General features: G+C 37.4%; 1 protein-coding gene and 1 pseudogene across 3 annotated transcripts; one reads left to right on the top strand and one right to left on the bottom strand.

Annotated features, from left to right (window-relative positions):
• The first annotated feature begins 2,788 nt into the window (after window positions 1-2,788).
• Window positions 2,789-6,001, top strand: LOC141824904 (transcription factor HBP-1a-like; annotated as a pseudogene).
• A 5,969-nt stretch (window positions 6,002-11,970) lies between these two features.
• On the bottom strand, window positions 11,971-17,658 carry LOC141824232 (heterogeneous nuclear ribonucleoprotein 1-like). 3 transcript variants are annotated; one of them, XR_012601426.1, is made up of 5 exons: window positions 17,509-17,658; window positions 16,913-17,142; window positions 15,614-16,808; window positions 12,431-12,678; window positions 11,971-12,221 (listed from the first exon to the last, which is right to left on the bottom strand). XR_012601426.1 is itself a non-coding variant. In XM_074711481.1 (4 exons), the coding sequence occupies exons 2-3, from the start codon at window positions 17,132-17,134 to the stop codon at window positions 15,615-15,617; spliced, it is 1,416 nt and encodes a 471-aa protein (XP_074567582.1). In that variant the 5' UTR covers window positions 17,135-17,191; window positions 17,509-17,658; the 3' UTR covers window positions 12,228-12,678; window position 15,614. The 3 variants fall into 3 exon arrangements, 2 of the variants coding, with proteins under 2 accessions (XP_074567582.1, XP_074567581.1); XM_074711481.1 differs by lacking the exon at window positions 11,971-12,221 and having other exon boundaries at window positions 12,228-12,678; window positions 16,913-17,191; XM_074711480.1 differs by lacking the exon at window positions 11,971-12,221 and having other exon boundaries at window positions 12,228-12,678.
• Window positions 17,659-22,809: the final 5,151 nt, after the last annotated feature.

The following is a 22,809-nucleotide window of genomic DNA, read 5'->3' as shown; positions in this document are numbered from 1 at the left end:
AATATAAATTAAGTGGACAACTGCATTAACATATATAAGAATATAAAATACAAACATTTGACCAAAGTGATTCTCATTTCAAATTATTTCAAAATAGATGTTTATACAAAAGCTAGGCTTATAGTATACATCCCAACAGACCGACATTCCTGAGACACCTTTCACTCGCATAATATTAGAGCAAGAGCTACCGCATCATTTCCACCCCCCGCAGGTGGGAGATTACGATGAGTCGGCCGACCCAAAAGATCACTTGTGCCGTTTTGAGAATGTCTCCTTGCTGCACCAATACACTGATGGAATCAAATGCCAAGTTTAGAAGTTTAGAGTTAGAAATTTAATTTTTTTTCTTGTGAACTCTCTCTAAGTCTGTGTACTTTAACTTGTACAAAGGCTTCTCCGCCTAAAGGAGTTTCTTAGTTGAGCTTCAATTGTCTTGGATGCAACCATCCAGTTGTAACCAAGTTTATAAAAGACGAGTGTCTATTCTTTATTTCTTAATCCGTCTATTCACCCCCCTCTAGCCAGTCCACTTCGATCCTACAGAAATGTCATGATCTATTCAGTGTATATGTCTTTGTGATATTTGAATAAAATCTCGGTGAGCATATTGGCAGGTTGAGCTTGTTCCTATTACATGGACAATCATCTCTATTTGTTAAGTATAAATAGAGGTAAGACTATTACTTATGAGACAGCTAATGAAGTTGTAAATGAAAACATATTTATATGTTGGAGTTGCCTTGATAGTTGTATCAAGATGAGATCATTCGTGAATTAATAATGATCAGAGTAAATGAACCTACTATTTACTAAACTTAAAAGAAGCCAAATCAGAATTTATTAGTTGAATTCAGGATTAGACATTAGGAATGTCTAGATCAAAATCTATACGATGTTTGAAAATAACATGCGCTCTTTATTTGTAAAGAGAATAATATATCGTAACATATGATTCATACCATATGTGCAATAGCAACAATAAAGGTAGTAGGGAAATGGATTTCTGCTTCTTTACTATGTGAGACCTTTGAGATTATGAGTTAATCTTGATTTTACTCTAAATGACTATTTATCTATTTACTTGAAGTTTTAATCAGAGTTTACAACTTTAGCATGTATCTATTGACCATGGATGATTCGGTCTGTAGAACATGTCTAGGAAAATAATTGATTAAAATGAATGGATTTTAGCTAAAAAGCAAGATTAAAATAGATTTATATCTTTGTTATTTATTCACTAGTCAATCAATTATATTTTTGTATTGAGTACATAAAATGTAATTGTAAATAATTGTATTGAATGAAGATATTATAAATATGATCTTAACATAATAGTTATTATAAGAGATTAAAAATATTTATATTGATATAAATGATTTAATTTAAGATAAATGCAAGATGTTGATGTCTTCAATTTGTTTGAAAGAGTGACTATATAAGGTATAACAACTTTCTTAGTATTAATCGTTTAGAATGTTTGTTGTGGCATATTTTTCTGATATATGAATTAGATGTTCTATTTAATTTTTATGATTAATTTGTCTTTATGATTATATTTTTATTTTTATGACTTAAATTGTGACTATCATGTCTGCACAATGTGATAATTATTCATGTCTACATGTTATGCAGACGTGGATGGTTTACATTTTTTACTTTTAAAAAAGCTCCATTGTATGGTAAAATAAGAGAAGAGCGTGAGAAAATGATACAGAAATTTTTAAAGACTATCTATTTTATAAAAAATATCTTTGAAGAAGAAATATCTACCGTCAAAGGAATTTTGATTTGTGAAAAATGAAAAGATTGTTCATTGTAATATTTTTCAGACAACGAATATAAAAAATAAATTCGGTAAATAATTACTATAAATATATAAAATTATGTTTTATTTGATAATCTCATTCGGTTCGATAATTTATACAAGGAGATATAGACGTGGGCAGCGAGGAAGGATGGGGAAGACGACGAGAGCCGAGAGGGGAGGAGTGGAAAAGGAGGAAAAGAGGGAGGAGGACGAGTACGAGAGGGTGTAGAGGAACTTGAGCAGGGCGACCTACAGGAAGGTACGGAAGAGGCGGGGGAAGATGCGGCGGACGGCATCGAGGGAGGAGGCGAAGGTCGAAGGAGACGGGCTTGACAGCGTAGAGTGAAGCGACGGTGAAGACGACGGAGGCGGTCGAGAGGAGGGAGAAGGTAAAGAAGAAGAGGAGGTAGCGGAAGAGGTAGAGGAGGATCCAGTAAGCGGCGGGGGCGGAGGTGGAGGAAGAGGGGGTGGGTGAGAGGGATTAAGCAAGGACGGAGAAGGAGAGGGGGAAGACGACGGCAAGAGTGAGGGAGGCGAAGGTGCGCGGGGCGGCTCGCGAAACCGCCACCGCCTCCCGGAGCACGTCCGCCGCCGCCAACGCCAACGCCTGCAGCTCCTTCCTTTTCTTTCCCGTTTATTTCCCGACTCCTTCCTTTTTATCTGCAGTCTAAGCCCGTTCACCTTTCTAACGATCCAGCCTCTCACGTGCTGCCACCTCATCACTTACCGTTTTTATTTAATTTTCTTAGAAATTATTCATCTACTCACACACCCAGTCGCTTGCGGGCTCCACCTCAAGATAGCAGATAGGTGTCCGGGTCCCATTCCTATTGTTCCAATTAAAATTTGGCACGTACCATCTTTGCGTGCGATATCTGCGTGGGTGTATGGCTCCTTTGCGCCGCGTCGGATCGGGTCCAATCCTCGCTGGTAATAAAACCCTAGCGCTCAGATCTCGGCCGTGGCCGAATCGATCCGTTTCCGCTTGCCATCTCATTCTCGGCCTCTCCACCTCCTCGTCCCGTGTCCTACGCCGCTGCCTCCACTTGTGGCGGAATAGATGGGCTCCCACAAGGAGAAGGCCGCCACCGCCAAATTGTCGCCGGAAGCCCCTTCCAAAGGTCCACCAGAACCGCCACCGATGCGGTTGACCGCAGTCCACCCCATGCAGGCCTTCTACGGACACGGGGTCCCGGCCGTGATGGCCCAGGCCTTCTATTCGCCTTCGCCGGTCGCCGCGGCGCAGCCGGTGGTCTGGGGACCTCAGGTTTGTGGAATCCCTCTTGGTGGAGTTGGAAAAAGTTTGCATCGGAGTTAAAATTTACATCTTTTAACCGTTTTTTTTTGATATCTGCGGGTGATTTTTGGCAATGGAATCTCCTAGCAAGTGATGCCGGCACCCTTCGGAAGCCCGATCCCTTACGCTTCGTTCTACCCGCACGGAGGATTTTATGCTCAGCCTCAGATGAACGCGGTAGATAAATATTCGAGAAATCCCTTTTGTTCTTTGTTTAAATTTCTTACTGTAGCTTTCCGTTAGCTCCGATTTGGGGTTTTGATCGGGGTCGAATAATGTTTGGAGTGGGTGATTTTCTAGGGCATGGCTTATCGGACGACTGAAACTGAAGGGAGACTTCGGAGCAGAAGGACCAGCGTCCGGTGAGCAAGGATGGTTCTGGAGGTGAATCTCTAGGGAAACGAGAGAATAATGGTAGAGGAGCCTCCATTGTCGGGGAGGATGCCACGCAGAGGTTAGCTTTGCGGACTGGAACGATGGACTGTTGATATTTGTTGACGTTTCTGTTGATATTGCTTTTCTACAGCGATCATACTGAAACAAATGGGTCATCTGATACCGTAGGAGGCGATGGGCAACCAAAGGTAAGCATGGGAAATTTCCCCTTGATTCTCTATTTTTGTTTGGGGGCTCACAGTTCTCCTGCTATTTGCACCTCTTTGGAAGCCTTATGAAAATGATGGGGCTATGTCTTTGTGACATTTGTTTATGCCATTTCTACTTTTGCGTTGTTGAAAATGTTATCTTGGGACCAATTGATACTGTTACTGCTCAGGCTCCTTGCCTGATTAAAAACACAAGAATATATTTCAAATTCAGTTAACACAAAGTTCTCTTGATTATTCAGGAGCATTTCTCAAATAGAAATAGAAGTCATGACACTGTAGTTCCAAAAGGTAAATCTTCTATATGAAAAATGATTAATCTCTGTCAGTTTGAAACTTTTTGGTCATAGCCATTCCTACTGAATTTGCTCAGGTGGAACCTCTCATTCCCTCAGCAATGATGAATATAGTGGTGCTAATGCTCAATCTTCTTATAGTGGAAGAGTGCGAACTGCCAAAAAACTTCCAGTCTCTGCCCCAGGAAGAGCAGCACTGTCTGGTTCTCAAAATAATATTGAAATGGATTTGTTAAGTTCTTCCATTTCTGGATCTGTCCCCATGTATGCTAGGTCTAATGGGGCAAATTCAGGAACCATAATGGTAGGATGTGAAAAGGGCATACATGATGAACCATGATCTAAGTTTCTCTTTTTAAAATATGTTTTTAATAATAGCTTTTTCAGGATGAACGTGAACAGAGGAGGGAAAAACGAAAACAATCTAACAGGGAATCAGCTAGAAGATCAAGGATGAGGAAGCAGGTATTATTTAGACTATTGAATTGTGTTCTTTGTTTCATTAAGGCGATGAAACACTTATCAGTTTTCTCTTTTCTTGTTCATTTTCTTCAACTTATCAGTTATCCATACTGTCAGAGTTACCAAAAATTTTGTAGTCTGTTGTATCTCTCTTAAATTTGTGCTAAAGATGAATGGAATTTTGTGGAGTCGACTTGCTTAAACAGAAAAATGAACTCTATCCAGTTTAAATAGTACGCATTAAGGTGCTGTTCATTTGGTCGGTTTTTGTAGAGTACAACTATGATGTTGCAATCAACTACATTACCTGGTAGTCATACCATTTGGTATTTGCACTTTTGTAAAAGTCCCCTAAATGTCCAAGTTAGTTTATTGTCAATTGATGTTATTCTATTTTATTTGTGATTTTCTTCTATCTTATACATATGGCGAACCATTCTTTGCAAGTGTTAAGAAGTAACAGTATATAAAACATTAAAGAAATAATACATAAAACGTTGTACCCGACATAAAGATCTTCAAATGCATGTGCAAAGTTATTATGAGAAAAAATATATATGAAAAACTAAGGAACATTGAGGCGGAATCTTTATTTATGAAATGATAAAAACACCATGTTCAAAGATGGCCATCAAATGTCTAAAGTTGAGAGGGTTGAGGGAGAGGAGAAAATAAATATTAGATTATGCAACAGTTACTGGTCATATGAGCTACTCCGAAGCATCATTTAGAACAGGATAATGCTTACAATTTTCCTCTTATCTCAAAGTCACCTATCAGATGAATGTCATAATATCAAATTTACAGCCTTTAGGATTTCATTATTTAAATAGTTGTTAGGCTTGACTCTTTTAGTGAATAAAAATGCATACACTTTGTACACTTGTTTTTCTGATCTTAATCTTATGATTCACATTGACCTGGAAAAGTTTCACTGCATAATATCTAGACAACCAAATTGAAAGTACCTTTTTCTCTCCTCTTGTACCAGCAAGAATGCGAAGAATTGGCAAGGAAAGTGAATGACATGAGCAACGAGAACGCTGCCCTCAGATTAGAATTTCAAAATCTCAAGAAGTTGTGTGAGGACATGGAAACTGAGAACAGAACAATCATGGTTAGTTTCTTTTCTTATTTGTATTATATTGGAGGGTGTCATGGTCAGTTTCTTTTCTTATTTGCATTCTGCTGGAGGGTGTATGCATCTCCTTCTGATAACTTTGTACTTATGTTTCTTGGAACAGGAGGATCTAAAACAAACTCAAGGAGCAGAGCTTTTGTCTGAGCCTAGCATCGGCCTAAACCAATCAGGCGACTTGTGAAGTTAACATTTTCCAAAAGCTAATCAAATTCTAAATGGTCTAATGGGGCTTCTTGGTAACTTTGTTCTACGTCCAATTCACTGGCGGTCCACCCTTGACACATTTTTTGTTCATTGAGAGGATCTTTCTTTCTCATAGTTGGCTATATATTTTAGAAAATCAAGTTAGAACACTTTCATTTTTTTATCACAAGAGAATTGCAGCTTGTGGTGCCAAACTGTGTTACCTGATGTGTGGAGTAATTTAGTGTGCTTTCCGCTTGAAAAATCAGAGGGAAATGTGCGTTAGAATCCTAATTCTACTTTAATATCTTGTAAAATGACTGTTGAAATATAATTCTCAGTGGATCAATATCAAATATGGTTGACGGTTTGGCACTATCTGTTCATGCAGTGTGGCTGTGTGTGTTTGCACTTTGCTGTCAATTTGTCTTGAAAAGAGAATGATCTTTATTTATCTTTTTGCATCAGACCTGACTCAGCTATAGAATTACTGATGTCTACCTTAAAGGATGGAATTTAGGGTTCATCTTTTGGTTCCACAACCATATGTGCCCTCCCAGTACAGATTTCAATGCTGCTTCTGCACACTGCAAATCAGCATGTCTTCCTAATGGCTATCAAGTTGGAACTTCAAAAAGGTAAATAAAAACACATGATAAAGCTAATGTAACAGCATTGTTTATATAAACTTTTTTCTGGAAAATGCCAAACAGATGACTCATCAGGAGCATATGCACTACAATACAAGAAAGAAAGATGAAGTCTTCTATCAAGAGCTCTTTGCAGTGACCTAAAGGAAGAAAACAGACAAGGAGAAACAAATATGTGATGATGAAGTGAAAAGACCAAAACTCAACAGTAATCAAGTCTTTGTATATTAACAACTAGGTCTCTAATTGTTCAATAAACATATATAAAACCTTAGCTTATTATAAATATATTCAAGTTTAGGACCTTCCAAACACTTAAATAGGAAAACTATTATCATCAAAAGTGATAGACTCTTTATATTGCAGATATGCTGATGCGTTTAGTTCACTCATGAAATATTAGTGTCAAAACAAAATGCATTACACCTTGATTATTATGACAATATTGATTTGTTGGTTTAGTAGTAATGTTACGAACTCAATCATTTACTATTTGAGGATATTCTCATAAGTGGTTTAGTGGTAATTTCTTATAAAAAATCATTTCATAAATTAAAATATTAATATAAATGCTTGGATATATAAAGCCAAACTTATAAAACTCTATGAAAATTTGTTCAATTTGTATATTCTTAAATTTTTATAGAATTTTTAAATAAAATAAAAGAACAGAGCTTTTACTATTCAAAATCTAATTAAGATTTTATAAAAATCTATCCTCGACATGGATATAGGAAAAAGAGATTATTTTAAAGTTTACTCTTTTTTTACAATAGACTGATTTTAATTTGAGTGTAAAATTATAAATTTCTACAAAAATGTATTTGATTTTTACAATTTTCTTTTATAATTGTGTAACTTGTAATTAATATGAAAAATCAAAATTCTATATCTACATTCAACGTTGGTCCGGGCGCGATCAACGCGCCGCTCGCCAGCGCGTCAGTCGGCGTCGGATTTCGATCGGATTGTGGTCGGATTCCGACGCAATTTGGTCGAAAACCGCACGAGCCACTACCGATCGCGTTTCCAACCAAATCGCAGTCGGATTCCGGCCAAATCGTGATCGGAGACTGGCCGAGGAATGACCGGCGTGCGACATCGGTCCTTCCTCGACCGGTCTTCGACCGCGATTTGATTGGAAATCGACGCGTCACTGTCGGCCGCGTTCCGACCAAATTGAGCCGGATTTTGACTACAATTCAACGCTGGACGATGTGCCGACGAGCGACACGTCGATCGCGCCTGAGACAGCGGCCGGCGAATGGTGCGGCGAGGGCGGCGGCAACGGTGATGGGTAAGGGTGACACTTGCGGACGTGCACGAAGGAGACGCTCAGGAGAACATATATATATATATATATATATATATATATATATATATACTACGCGACACCATCGTGCGCGCCCGTGCGCGACAGCCAATCCACCGTCCATCACGCGCGATCGCGCAAATCTGACCGTCCAAAAGTGGGAATGCACAGTGCCGCTCCCTCAACCCCCGCCGCTTCCCGCCACCGTCGTCGCACCGTCCGGCCACCGCCGGCAGCCGGACCGGGCCCGATCGACGCGCCACTTGTCGACACGTCGACCGATGCCGGATTCCGGTCGGATTGTGGCCGGAATCCAGCGCAGCCACTGCCCACCGCGATTCCGACGAATGGCTGTCGCGCGCGATCGCGCAAATCTGGCCGTCCAAAAGTGGGAATGCACAGTGCCGCTCCCTCAACCCCCGCCGCTTCCAGCCACCGTCGTCGCACCGTCCGGCCACCGTCGGCAGCCGGACCGGCCCGATCGACGCGCCACTTGTCGGCGTGTCGACCGATGCCGGATTCCGGTCGGATTGTGGGCGGAATCCAGCGCAGCCACTGCCCGCCGCGATTCCGACGAATGCCGGTTTCCGGCCAAATCGCGGCCGAAGACCGGCCGAGCCGGACCGCCGGCGGCCAGCGGTCCTTCCTCGGTCGGTCTCCGGCCGCAATTTGGCCGGAAATCGATCGCAATTCGCTCGCAAATGGCTCAGCACTACAATCGACGGTTTCCGGCCAAATTCCGGCCAAATTCGTCGGATTCCGGCCACTATCCGGCCGGAATCCGACGCCGGCCGGTGCGCCGGTGAGTCGCACGTCGATCGCGTCCGGTCTGGCGGCCGGACGGTGCGGCGGCGAGGGCGGCAACAGGCGCGGGTCGCAGGTGTCACGCAGGGATCGCGCATTTCTCCGTCGTGCAGTATATCAATTTTTCTATATATATATATAAGAGAGATCTAGTAACTAATTTTAGAACAAAAATATATAAAATACACCCGTAAATCAACAATAATATGACATGAATGCAAAGGGTTGAGGTAAATCGGCAAAATTATCTTCAAATTAGAGAAGTAAAAGAATGAAAAAGAATAGAGTGCGAGCTAGGAACGATCGCGTTTATCATAAAGGAGCAGGGGCTTCGCCGGGCAAGAAGGGCCGGCCGCCGGCGAAGTGCGGCGGCTGGTCTCTGATCTCGTGGAGGCCACGGGAGAAGGTGCCGAAGCCGGAGGTGAAGCCCACGACGAGGATCACCAGCAGCAGCAGGAAGCAGAGGCAGCAGCACTTGCTCGGCCAACACATCCTCGTTTATCTGTATCAATATTAAGAGCAGAATCAAAATAGAAAATCTAAGGAGAGGAAGAGATTTGATGCAATCTAATGGGAGGGCGGCGCCGCCGCATTTAAATAGCTTTGCATTTGCCCGTTTAGAATAAATAACTAATTTTTCAGGAATTATAATGTTTTTTTATTTTTATTTTTTTTGAATTTGTCTTAAGTTTATTTGAATATATCCACTGCTTAGAATTAATTATTGTAAACTTAATTATATTTTTTATTTGACTCCGGATAAAAATCTAAAAGTATTTCAATCAAAACAAATCCAATTCCTATTGAAAGTACACATCCTACATATTAAATTAAACAGCACTCTTAACATAAATATAGGTTTGTCGCCACCAATCAACTGGCTACCTCCTTCCATGTCATAATATATCCTATTATCCATGTTCAAATATCATTTGAATATTAAGATATAATATAAATAATATATAAATTTCACTCTTTAATTTTATATTTTTAAATTTTCAAATGTTTTTATGTATCAAGAATTATACATCAAGGAAAGTAGGATTTATAAATTCTTTTTTGAAAAAAAAATCATAGAATAGAATTTATAAAATGTTTTTATTTATGAAAAATATAAATTTATTTAGTGGAAAATTTTCCTTATTTCAAGCTCTAGCTAGCATTAGAGTAATTTTAATCTTAGTTAAAACTTATAATATTAAATTAATTTTGATCAAAATTGTTAAAATACTGTTGGACTAATTCGATAAAAAAAATAATTTAATAATTACCTAAACACATCAAATTAGGGAAGGTTTCTTTCCTCTTCCTAATTTTATTTTTTTCCTCCTCAAGATTCTTCTTCAATGGAGTAAAAGATGATTAAATCAACAAGTGCTTAAAATCCTTTTTGTTACTAATGTAATTTTTTTAATATCGATTTAGTCATATGGTTAATTTATATATCAAGAATTAAAATATATATATATATATATATATATATAATTTATTTAAAAATATATACAAAATATGACCCCTACAGTTGATGGTACGGCTATTAAGAAAAATACAAATTAGAAAAAAAAACAAAAATGATAATGTTGCCATGATGTGAATTACAGGGAGCTTGAGCTAGATGAATGGTATAGATATATGTGAAGGAGATCAAATCGATTAAAGTTAAAAGTTTAAGAAGCAAATGATGTTATAATTATAAGAAACCCAGAAGAAAAAATTAAAGAATAAGTATACGTAGCTTAAAAGGAGAACTTGAAATTGATTAAATATTTGGGGCATAGAGATAAAATAAGATTGCTTTGAAATGAGTTTGTATACATCTTTAAAGTTTTTTTTTTTTTTTTGCATGTGGGATATAGTTGAGTTGATTACGATAGGACAGACTTGTTAAAGTAAACAAGGGTCGAGGCAATGCTTTCTTCCATCGTGGCCAACTGTAGTTTTCGATTTACCTCTTCATAGATGGTCGTGGGGCCGATCATGTGGAATTACTGGGTGACGAATTTCATCTTTTGCTGAAGAAGTAATATATTACTTTTGATTAGTAGCAAAAATTATTAAGAGGTATGGTTTGTATTGTAAATTTTATGATCGTAGGGTCGACCGTATGGGACGGCTGAGATCATGGATTTCACGAATTTTGTTATATTATAAATTTTACTAACATTAACTCATATCAATTCGAGTTCATTAAAAGTCATTAAAATTCTTCTTGTATTTTCATTTTTTATAGTATAATTTAGTTGTATGTACACTCCGAGTTTTAAATAAGTTGATTTTGATTTGTTTACGTCAATTTAGACTCAATTCGACCATTTAAGAACGGCATAATTAAATAAGAGAGATCACTCTTTAATTTTATATCTCAAAAGCTACAACAGAATATCATACATCAGAAATGATAATTCTGTCTCTCTTTAGTGAGTAATAATAGTGAAATCTTCTGTAAAAGATAGAATCCACCCGGCCTCACACGATCGGTCTCACGATCATCAGTTCATGCCTTTTAGGCACAAATTCTTAGAATAATTAATTATTCATGCTCATCTGCATTCAGTCGGTCAATGAATTGATCAAGCCATAGAACAGAACACAGTCGATTAGACTATTCAAGACGGCAAGTTTGATCAAATGAACTTGCTCCAATGGAGTTTACCTAATCCATTGATCAAGCATTGATTTTACTCCTTATTGAAGGTTATGTCCATGATGTCTTTCTCCTTTAGCTTCTAGCTTCCCAACTGAATGTTGATCGAATATTTCCACAAACACTTTCCTGTATGAAAGTAAAAAATTAAAAATTTAAATTTAAATTATTCAGCTTGTTCAAGACACCGCGAGTTAACCTGTATAGTTCGATCTCTTCATCTCGAGCAAGTTCAACAATTACAATTATATTAAAGACAATGCTGAACCAAAGTATTTGAATGAATTATGATTTTGGATAGGTAGAGAGATCCATTCAAGAACTCCTCAAGGAACGGTAACACTGATTGGTTCTTATTAACCTATCCATTCTCTTTAATAAAGGAAGTAGAGTACATTAACATAGAGATTATCATTAAAACAGATTATCATTAAAACATTCTCAAGAAGATCCATTTCTGCTTGAAATTATTGAAGTTGCCATAAGTTTCTAACACACATCAATTCAAATTCATTACTATTCTACCAACAAGTTTTTTTTATTGGTAAATATAAATTTATTAATCAAATTGAAACTGCAGGAACAACATTTCACCATTTCAACCTTGAATTGGCAGGCCTTTTCCTTGTTAGAGCAAAAGTAAAACAAAATAAAAATTAAAAAACTTAAACAAAACAGTGCCAATTAATAAAGAACATAACTTTCAACAAATTCATTGGAAGATCCTTGGCACAAACATTCACTATATGAAATCAAACCACAATGCTCAACAATCTTATGTTTGGAGGCAAACATTAACACTTAGAGTTCATGCTTGTAAACAATTATATCTATAAAGTCTAATATAATGAAGAATCGAAAAAACAGAAAGAAAGAAAGAAAAAGCATGACATAAAAGTCGAAAAGCAACAATTATGTCATTTCATTGAACCTTCCTATCTTTAATTTATCAGAAATACTTCTAAAACTCCATTCAGGGCCAACGCCAGCATGAATCTCAACTCTTCTGAAGACATCCTGCAACCACATTCTACACCTCAAACAAACTGGAAAAAAAACTAATTATTGTAAAATTGAAAGCAAAACCAAAATCAACAAGCAAAATCTTTAAATGTAAATCTAAACTTATTTGGACGCCTTTGTTAGCTCTGTATGACTAACTGATCCATATAATGTACCCAATATGTAATATATATAACTCACAATCCGCACCAGGTTCACTCAACTGTTGACTTATGATGAGATCAGAACTAGAAAAGAGAGAGAAAAAAATCCCCCAAGGTGGCAATCCCTGCATGACACAGCAACCATTGTGCAGTCATATCCAGGAAATTTCTTTGCAGACCAAAACACCAAATGTTGGAACTCAGGCAGAATGGAAAGGAAAATATTTGTACATCTACATTGCAACTCTGTTGCAGTCTTGATACGAACATATCTACCAGGGAAAATAAGCTGGCTAGCATTCATCTCTCTGCCAAAAGATAAATATATTAGTGTATGACGATACATGGGAAGTAGCGCATAGAGAAACTATTTGATAGAGAAGCAACACCAGCAAGATAAAGCCTCTTTAGTTGTAACAATGCAGATGCACTTTAATTGTCATTTGCATAGAATCACTAAAGTTGGTAAATTTAGTGTTTAATTTTTTTACAAAAGAACAGTAAAAGGCTTCACTTTTCTTTATTCTTATTTCAAAGAACTGTTTAAAATTAAAATACATTACAAATAAAGTTTTTCAGGTCCTACTCCTAATCTGTCACCCGCATGTATAACACATTCATGTATCTCATTTTGCAAGCTATACACTTCTTAGTTCAGTAGGTCATACTTTTTGAGGCAGCAGACAGAAAACCCATTACAATTTGTGGAAAGAACAAAAGATGAGCGACCAATTCAAGAATGTCCATGGTTATTACCTACTATAATTTGGACATAAGGCTCATTGTTGATCTCTTCAGCTATAGAAAACATCACTAGAATAGACAAATGTATGATGGAAGAATAACATGTGGATCAGAATAGAGAGCAAAGCTCCATTTAATTAATACTTTATCATACACTTTTGCCTTCCAGAAAACACACGTAATAAATTCACTTGCACTGTCTGTGACTGAGTGTTTTCTTTCCGTTGTACAAGAACAGCATAGTAATTTGCTAAATGATTGCAATGAATGAATACTATACCTCTTTGATCAAATTTCCATCAAGATGTATTACTAACTGATTTAGAATTTAAGTGAATCATAGGAGGATGCCATAAATTGTACCTTTTCCTTTTCTAACCTATCAATAAGTTATAAAAATCATCCATTGACAAAGGCAACTTAGCGAATTTAGTGATTGATATGATAGTATCTTTACCAGAATACCTATTTCAACTTCATAAAGTTAGCTTCCCTAATTTATTGAATATGGTGTTTTCTATTTTCCCTGAATTAATGGTGTCCCAATCAATGTCATCGTCTTCCTCATCATCAATTGATTTTAATTTTTCAAAAGTATGGATTGATTGAAATACATAAACCAAGGTAAAATGATTCCATGAAAAAATATTTAGGACTTGGAATTGGCAAAAGCTAATTCAGACATGTAAATTTTCAACCAGTGCTCCAATAGAAAAGCAAAACTTCGATAGATTGCCATTTCTTAAAAGCAGAAACATAGATAAGATCAGTTTGATGAAGTTTGGATTTCTCCTAAATAAAATTTCAGTTAATAGCATGAATTCATTGAAGGTTGAAGCATGTTTTCAAGTGTTGATTAGTATCGGTTGACATGGCCAAAAAGTACCATTCCAATCACTGACAATATTGATACTTTGATGGCAGCAGTAAATTTCACTGTGTTATGATGGTAGCATGGATCAAGAATAGGCTTGTCTTAGTCGGTACTCCAGAATCAACTAAGATAAGAAGATTTTCTACTCATAGCTTGTCATTTGATTTTGTTTGTCGATAATGAGGACACTATAAAAAGAGAGGGGAGGCAAAGAGAAGCACCAACCAAAACAAAGTTGAAGAATCTGAAATGTATTCATATCCAATAATTGTGTTAGTCCAGTATCCTATTGGTTAACCAGGATACATTCATGTGTTAGTCCAATATTAGATGTCTTGAGAGCATTATTTAATTTTGTTTTAAAATTGGCTTGATTTGAATGGGTGCTATAAGAACCATTGGTCTCATTCAATGCAACATGTAAGAATACTTTAAAACTTAGGTTGAGATGAAAGTCATGGCTTCTCAGAAATATTTGATTTTGTGAAATGGAATCAGTTGAGAACTTGGTCTTTCCACCATCAAAAAGGTCAATTCTCTCATGTAAAAAAAATGGCATTCTCAATGTAAAATGAGAAAATTACAAAGTTACATCATGGACTCTTAATGGAACATCATCACTAGAAGTAGGTAAATTGAACATAAAACTGAGGCAATCAAACAGTAACATGCTAGCATGCCCTTATTGTATCAATGATTACTATATCTCAGTAGATCACACATTGTTGGTGACATACAGCAACATTATCCAACTGAATTATCATCTTCCTATCCTTCTAGAGAAGGGAACTCTGAAACCTTATAGACAATGTGTGGGTTCATATAGAAGAGTGTATTACTCTTTCTATTCAATAAACTTCTATCAGTATTGAAGCTGGCAAACTTTTTCAAGCATGCAGTAAGCAATTCATTTCACCTATGTGGGGTCAACTATAAGAATCTTATCACTCTAACTTATCCACTTATATTATTTAACATTTTTTAAAAATTCCAAACATTTTATGCAGAAAAGGAAAGAAGAGGAAAAAAGCATTTCATCTTGTCTCTTGAGGTAAGCCAATATTGTGAAGCTTTTTTCCCAACTCCTATACATTAATTCTCTAATTTCATGCTAGGAAGATTTATTTTTCAAGAGCATGGAAGCATTCTGAAACTTGGCTTACATAGTCACTTGCTAAAACAATTAAAAGATACTTAGATATCACCAATGGCATAGGTTGAGATGATAATAATCTTTAGTATAAAATCCAAAGCTAAAACAAAGATAGCAATATATGTACTTGATGAATATGTTTCAAATAAGCAGTATACCAGCATGTATCTAGTAGCAGCTATTTACTAGATCTAAAAAGAAATCATATGCTTCTTTCACATAACAATAGATACTATATTCAAAAGAGTTAGAATCTATTAGAGTGGAAGGTGCACATGATAGAGAGAGATCAAATTGATTTAATTAACCTAAAATTTACTAGTAATATTGTTTTGCATATAACTCAATGGAAGAATAAGATTAAGTAGCCGACCCAAATCGTTGGGATAAATGCCACATGATGATGGTGATGCTTCTCTTACATAACAAGGAAAGTAAATTTAATTACCAAAAAGTTAGAAGGTTGAGATACCTCAATCTGTTTGCCTATTGTTAACATGATAACCACCTATATAATCTGCAAAGTCTTTGCCTGAATCAGCATCTGAATTGCCAAGCCTATAGCTGAATGAACCAGTATCATCAACATCTGACAATGAAGGTCGCCAAGTAGGGTCCCCATAAACCAAATTTCCACCATATAAATCTTCAAAGTGTACTTCATATCCAGAGTTCAAACAGGTAAGATTAGTACTGGCCACAGGAGGAGAGACTCTTCTTTCAAAACTGTTGCCACCCAATGCATTATTATCAGTGCCAATATAACTCACATTGCCACTGCCATAGCCTGAGCGGCTCCCCCCAAATTGCAATGAGTTAGGAAGAGAACTGCCCCAGTTCAAGCTACTGTTGCTAAAGCTACCAAGGCCACCACTCCCAGAGGTCATGGAGGCACTTGCAGTTGAAGAATTTACAGAATAGTTGAGGCTTGTGTTTCCCAATAAAGTTTGAGCCATTGAACTACGAAGTGTGCTAGTATTTCGGTTCAAACCACTATATGGAATGGGACCATCGTACCTACTTGAATTCCCACCACTGTAAAAGGAGTTTAAAGCCCGTTCATAATTAAGAATGTTACCTACATCTGTATTCCCTACAATTCCTGAGTTCAAAGTTGGATTGTAATCGAGTCCCATTCCAAAACCAGGACCAAGTGAAGGGAGCCCATTCCTCCCAGTGGATAGTGCTCCCAATCTGCTATCCATCCTCATACCATAGCCACTTATTGAGCTTGGATTATGCCCCTGTGCATACCCACTAAGAAAATTATTTCCTCGATTCACACCATAGTTAAACCCAACAGTCTGCAATCGTGTGATGGGCCCAGGCGAAAGCTCTTTAGGCACAGCCCTCTTGACCTCTACCTTCTTACCATTCAGATCATGGAAAGTATTGAGCAATACCTTATCCACAGCTTCCTCAGAATCATAGGTGATGAAGCCAAATCCCCTAGGTCGCTGTGTATTGTGATCGTACATAACCACAACATCAGTGATCGTCCCAAATTGATCAAAATACTTCTTAAAGTCATTTTCTGTTATGGTAGATGGCAGACCCCCCACAAATATCTTCTTTGTGCGACCAGGGCTAAGAGAACCATGGATGCTGTTGCTGCTTCTATTAAGAACTTGTTGGTCGTCCCTAGGAACAGCTTTCTTGACATCCACCTAAGGGATTAACCAAGAACCGCCGCTTGAGCTGAAGTCCACGCTTAAGAGACTATGACAATAATCTAAAATCGCATTAAATCAGTGGAAAAGAATCTACTTACCACTCGACCATCAATTGTGTGTTTTTCCATCACGACTCTTTCCGCAACGGCAGGGTCAGAGAACACGACAAACCCGAAGCCGCGGGCGCGGCCAGTGTTCCGATCCTTCATGATGACGGCCTCCACCACCTCCCCGAACTCGCCGAAGTGCTCCCGGAGACCATCCTCATTGGTGTCCCACGAGATTCCGCCGATGAAGAGCTTCCCCCGATCCATCCTCATCCGCTTTCCTGCAAATTAAGCACCACCCGGACCGTCGTCGTCGTCATCGACATCACCCTCGAATCAAAATCCGAAATTTAATCAGGAATTCAAACCGGAAAGCATCAATGAGGATCAGATCCAATCTCGAGCTACCAATCAACACACGAAACCAAAACTCGGTCAACAAGTCATAACCACGTCAACCGATCGGCGAGGAACCATTGCCCCGCCGTCCACTACAGATCCGACAAGAAAGCCACCAAGCATCGACAGATGACGAAAAGGCGCGAAAGAATACGAAACCGATGGCAATCGGATCGCGGGAAATCCCCATACATCAGAATCAATGAATCGGGGGAGTTGCAGCCAGAATGAGAGAGGAAGCGGCTTACCAATAATCCGAGACGGAGGGTATCAGATGCGGAAGCGATGCGGAGATCGGTCTGGAAGACGTTGGATTTGGAAGAAGAGGAAGAGAAGGTCGAACGAGAAGAGTTCCACTTCACCTCTCTCTCCTCTCTATCTGTCTCACTTTTCCTCTTCTCTTCCTTTTCTTCTTCTTCTTCCTCGCGTCTATGAAGTAACTCATGCGATTTCCGTAACTATTTACGCTTCACGTCTTTCTCCTTTTCATCTCTTATCTTTTTACCCGAATAAAATTAAAAAAAAAAGGCAAAAATTAAAAGGCTCACGCTTCTTTTTTTATTTATTTATATTTATTTATCATTAAAATAACATCCATCTTATTTTAATTCTTTTTTTATACTTAAAAATATCTTTATTTGATATTATATTATATATTTCAAATAATATTATATTATAATAATTATAAATCATAACCATTACAATGTAAATATTTATACTTTCGTAAATTGAGTCTCAAATGACTTTTCGCTTAAGTTTGATGCTAAAAGATAAGCAATTCATATACCAAGAAAGGCATTGTCAATCTTTCTTATCAAGTTTTCTCAATCTTTTAAGAGTTAATTTCCTTCCTAATGTGTTATTCCTCGAAGGACAAGTCTATCATATCAAAAATTGACAATTCATCTCATCTCTAATCAATATTATGTTGTATTACAGAATCATAATTGTTATATAATAGTAATTATTATAATTATGTAGTTATAGTAACTATAAGATCATAGTTGCTACATAGTTATAATTATAATTTTATAACTATTGTATTAACATAAAAAATAAAAATATTTTTGAAAATAAAATTGAGATGAGGCAAGATAAAATACCATTTTGATAATAAATGTAAAAAATACTTTTTGATTTTTTCCCCCCAAAAAAAACAAAATAACAACTAATATTTTGTTTTGTAGGCAAAAATTAAATAAACATCTTTTATTAATAATATTTTATTATATTTCTCATCTTAGAAATACTTATTCTATGTTGATGTCGAAGTGATTATATTATAACATACTTATTAATATAAATTAACTTAATTATTACATATGGATATATCAAAATATTAATTTAGTAAAAAAATACTCACACTTATCAAAATCGCTTAATGTTGTAATACTTGTTACGAACTTCTTCAAAATTGCTTAAACTTAATAAATAAGTTTGAAAAATTTTGACCAAGTAAAAGCGATTTTAATTAAGTTTGAAAATTTTTGACCAAATTAATAAATAATATTTTAATATAATAATATTTTATATATAACAATTTTGATTAAATTAGTACACTTTTGCTGCTACAACAATAAGAGTACTTTTAGGATTAAAAAATATAATGACATGTCTTTTGATATTTTTTAAAAAAGGATCGCCTATTTGACAAAAATAATAAAAAGCATTTTTTTTATTTTTGCCCAAAAATTAAAAGGTCGCACATTTAAAAAAATATATCCCATTTTTTATTATTAAAAAAACTTGTATTTCAGATCAAATTACCCCCATATTATAATAGATATGATTAAAGCAATTTTGATTAAGTTTTAAATAATTTTAATTAAGTTAATAAAAAATATTGTAACATAAGAATGTATTCTATCCGCAACAATTTTAACATAAGTTAAAATAATTTTATTTTATATTATAGCAACTATGATAAAAAAATACTATTTGAACACTAAATATATATATATATATATATATATATATATATATATATAATAAAATTGAGCACCCTTTTAATATTTATTTTAAAAATAGAATGCCCTTTCGACCATAACAGAATATGGCAAAAAAAAAAAACATACATGGTTGTATTATTGTCAATTTTAAATTGACATTTATAAAATATTATAACATAATCTTTGAACATCAATTTAATATTAAAAGCTTCTGTGTACTTAATTGAAAGGAGTTATTCATTTATAGTTTAAAAAAATAAATAAGAGAAAAATGAAAATTTGAGTGATTTAGTTGAAATATCATTTTTTTGTGTGTGTAAAACACACTTTAAAATGATCCTTTATAGTAAATAGTATTGCACGAAAAAGTAATTAATTTTGAATGCATTTAATTGGTAAAATTAAGGTGAAATTTCTCTTTTCTAAATGTTCCAGTCAAATATTATGGATGGTCAAGCCACCAACTAACGAACTATTAACATGTATGCTCCTCAAATATAACTGTCAAAGAAGATAAACAGGACTTGAAAAATACTTAAAAAGAAAGTTAGAATGACATTGGAGTGGGTTCCGACAAGTCATTTTGATGTTCAAGTTAGAATTTTGCGTGAGAAAGGAGTTCAAGGGTTTGGAAAAAATTAGAATTGATGTGTGCATACCTGTGCTCATGGGTATGAGCTCTCTTTTATATTGTTATTAATATACGTTTAAGATATATTTTGAAATATCCGTTCTAGTTTAGAAAGATTCTGATCATCCATGTCTTTTGAAGATATTTTTATATTTTTTCGGAAGAAACAGTCTTAGACTTCCTTAATTGCGTAGGTCAACCAACTCCTAGGATCAAGTAGGCTCTAAGGTTGGGACCTAAGGCCAAGATAAGGTTGGCATGTGATATTGAACAAGTGCCGAGGTCGGAACTCGAGGTCGGGACTTGAGGCCAAGATGAGATCGACATGTGATGTCGAGCAAGTGCCAAGGTCGGAACTCGAGGTCGAGATTCAAGGCCAAGATAAGGTCGGCATGTGATGTCGAGCATGTCCGAGGTTGAAACTCGAGCTCGGAACTCGAGACCGAGATGAGGTCGGCAAGTGATGCCGAGTGACTGCCAAGGCGGGAGCTCTAGGTCGAAACTCGAGGCCGAAATGAGGTCAGCACGTGATGCAGGGCAAATGCCGAGGTCAGAGATTGAGGTTGGGACTCGAGATTGAGATGAGGTCGGCATGTGATGCGGGCGAGTGACAAGGTCGGAGCTCGAGGTCAGGACTCGAGATCGAGATGAGGTCGGCACATGATGTGGGGCGAGTGTCGAGGTCGCAGCTTGAGGTCGAGACTCAAGATCGATCGAGATGAGGTCGGCACATGATGCGGGGTGAGTGCCGAGGTCGGAGCTCGAGGTCAGGACTCGAGATCGAGATGAGGTAGACACGTGATGCGGGGCGAGTGCCAAGGTCGGAGCTCGAGGTTGGGACTCGAGGTCGAGATGAGGTCCGCAGGTGATGCGGGGTGAGTGCTGAGGTCGGAGCACGAGGTCAGGACTCGAGGTCAAGATGAGGTCGACACGTGATGCCCAGCGAGTGCTGAGGTCGGAGCTCGAGGTCGGGACTCAAGATCGAGATGAGGTCGACACATGATGTGGGGCGAGAGCACATGATGTGGGGCGAGTGTCGAGGTCGAAGCTCGAGGTTGACACGCGATGTCGCCCGAGTATCGAGGTTGGAGCTCGAGGTCGAGATGAGGTCGACATGTGATGTGGGGCGAGTGTTGAGGTCGGAGCTCGAGGTCGGGACTCGAAGTCGAGATGAGGTCGACATATGATGGCGGCCGAGTGCTGAGGTTGGAGCTCGAGGTCCGGACTCAAGGTCGAGATGAGGTCGTTATGTGATGCCGGCCGAGTGCTAAGGTCAGAGCTTCAGGTCGGGACTCGAGGCTGAGATGAGGTCGGCACATGATGCCAAGCGAGTGTCGAGGCTAAAGTCGAAGCTCGAGATCAGGATTCGAGGTCGAGATGAGGTCGAAACGCGATGTCAGACGAGTGCCGAGGCCAAAGCTCGAGATCAAGACTCGAGGCTGAGAATAGGGATGTAAATGAGCCAAGCTACTCGTGAGCTATTCAAGTCTTGATTTGAAAAAAAATTCGTTCGATTACGTTAACAAGCCAAGCTCAAGCCTGATTTCAAACTCAAAAATATTATCGAGCTGAGCTCGAGTTTAACAGTATTTGGTTCGTGAGCTTGTGAACATGTTCGTTTAAAGGCTCACGAATGTGTTCGTGAAGAGACTCGTGAACGTGTATATATCTATATATATATATTACATGAATTATAAATATTATATATTAATGAGTCGAACTAAGCTCATTTAACTTTTAAACGAACTATTTTCGATTCGAGCTCGAACTAAACTCGTTTAACTTTAAAACGAGTCATTTTCGAATCGAGGTCGAGCCGTTCGCGAACTATTTAATTTCATTACGAGCCAAACTCAAGCTTAAGAATTAAAGCTCGAATCGAACTCGAGCCGAACTCGAGCTTAGAAAAAATGAACCGAGCTTGAGCCTCTTACTGTTTGACTCGGTTCGGTTTGATTACACCCCTAGTTGAGATGAAGTCGACACGTGATGTCGAGTGAGCACCAAGCCAGAGCTCGAAATTGAGACTCGAGGCCGAGAAGAGGTCGGCATGTGATGACGAGCGAGTGCTGAGGTCGACGCTCGAAGTTATTTAGCTCTAAAAATTAAATATGTTATTGTGTCAGGATCCAAAAATTATAATTTCGCCCAAGAATCCTTGTACAACAAGGATCGACTTTGGACTTAGCTATCCTTTTTCCCTCTTTACAATGACAACTCCATCTAAATCAGTATACTATCTCCTTTTGCGGTGACTACAACAATGACCTTCCTATCATGAGATGAAATTCCCCGATGTTCCTTTGATTGCGTTCCCCATTTGGAGAAAAAATCCTGCAAATACGCCGTAGCTTTTGGTGGAGCAAACAAGAAAATATTATGAGTGGTTATCAAAAAAATTCAATATTCGATGACGACCTTCATCCAGTTTGGAGCTTTTTTACTACGAAGAAGAAAAAGAGTATTTCAATGGAATTTGCAGTGGCAATTCAAAAAACCTTGATTTTTTTTGTTATTTTTTTTATGTTCTAAATATTATTTAGAAATTCTTTTTTTTATCCTCGTTGCTTGGAGAGCATTGTTTCTTATAAAAATTTTTTATCTTGAAACTCTTATTGATTGAAAATTTTAATTTATCAAGCTCGAAAAAAAATTATAATTTCGCCCAGGGTAGGTCAACCTTTTCCGACAACTTCCAAATCAGTATACTATCTCCTTTTGCGGTGACTACAACAATGACGAGGCTTTCTCCCCTCGACGAAAATAGGTCAACCTTTTCCGCTTCCCGAGGAGGAAGCAAGCATTGACCATGCTTGCAACCCCTCCTATGCTTAGTGTTCCCTCACAATCCATCATCGATCTAAAACCTCTTTCTCTTTCAAGTCCCAACATTGCACGAGATGAATCTCCACACCATATTATTTCTTTTAGTCGCAACATCTTCGATTCTTAGTGACTTGCATCGCTTT

The sequence above is a fragment of the Curcuma longa genome, chromosome 3, assembly GCF_044706935.1.
Source record: "Curcuma longa cultivar G26 ecotype Majalengka, Jawa Barat chromosome 3, ITB_CL_G26_1.1, whole genome shotgun sequence".
NCBI classification, from domain to species: domain Eukaryota; kingdom Viridiplantae; phylum Streptophyta; class Magnoliopsida; order Zingiberales; family Zingiberaceae; genus Curcuma; species Curcuma longa.
This window is presented reverse-complemented; position numbering and strand designations above follow the sequence as displayed.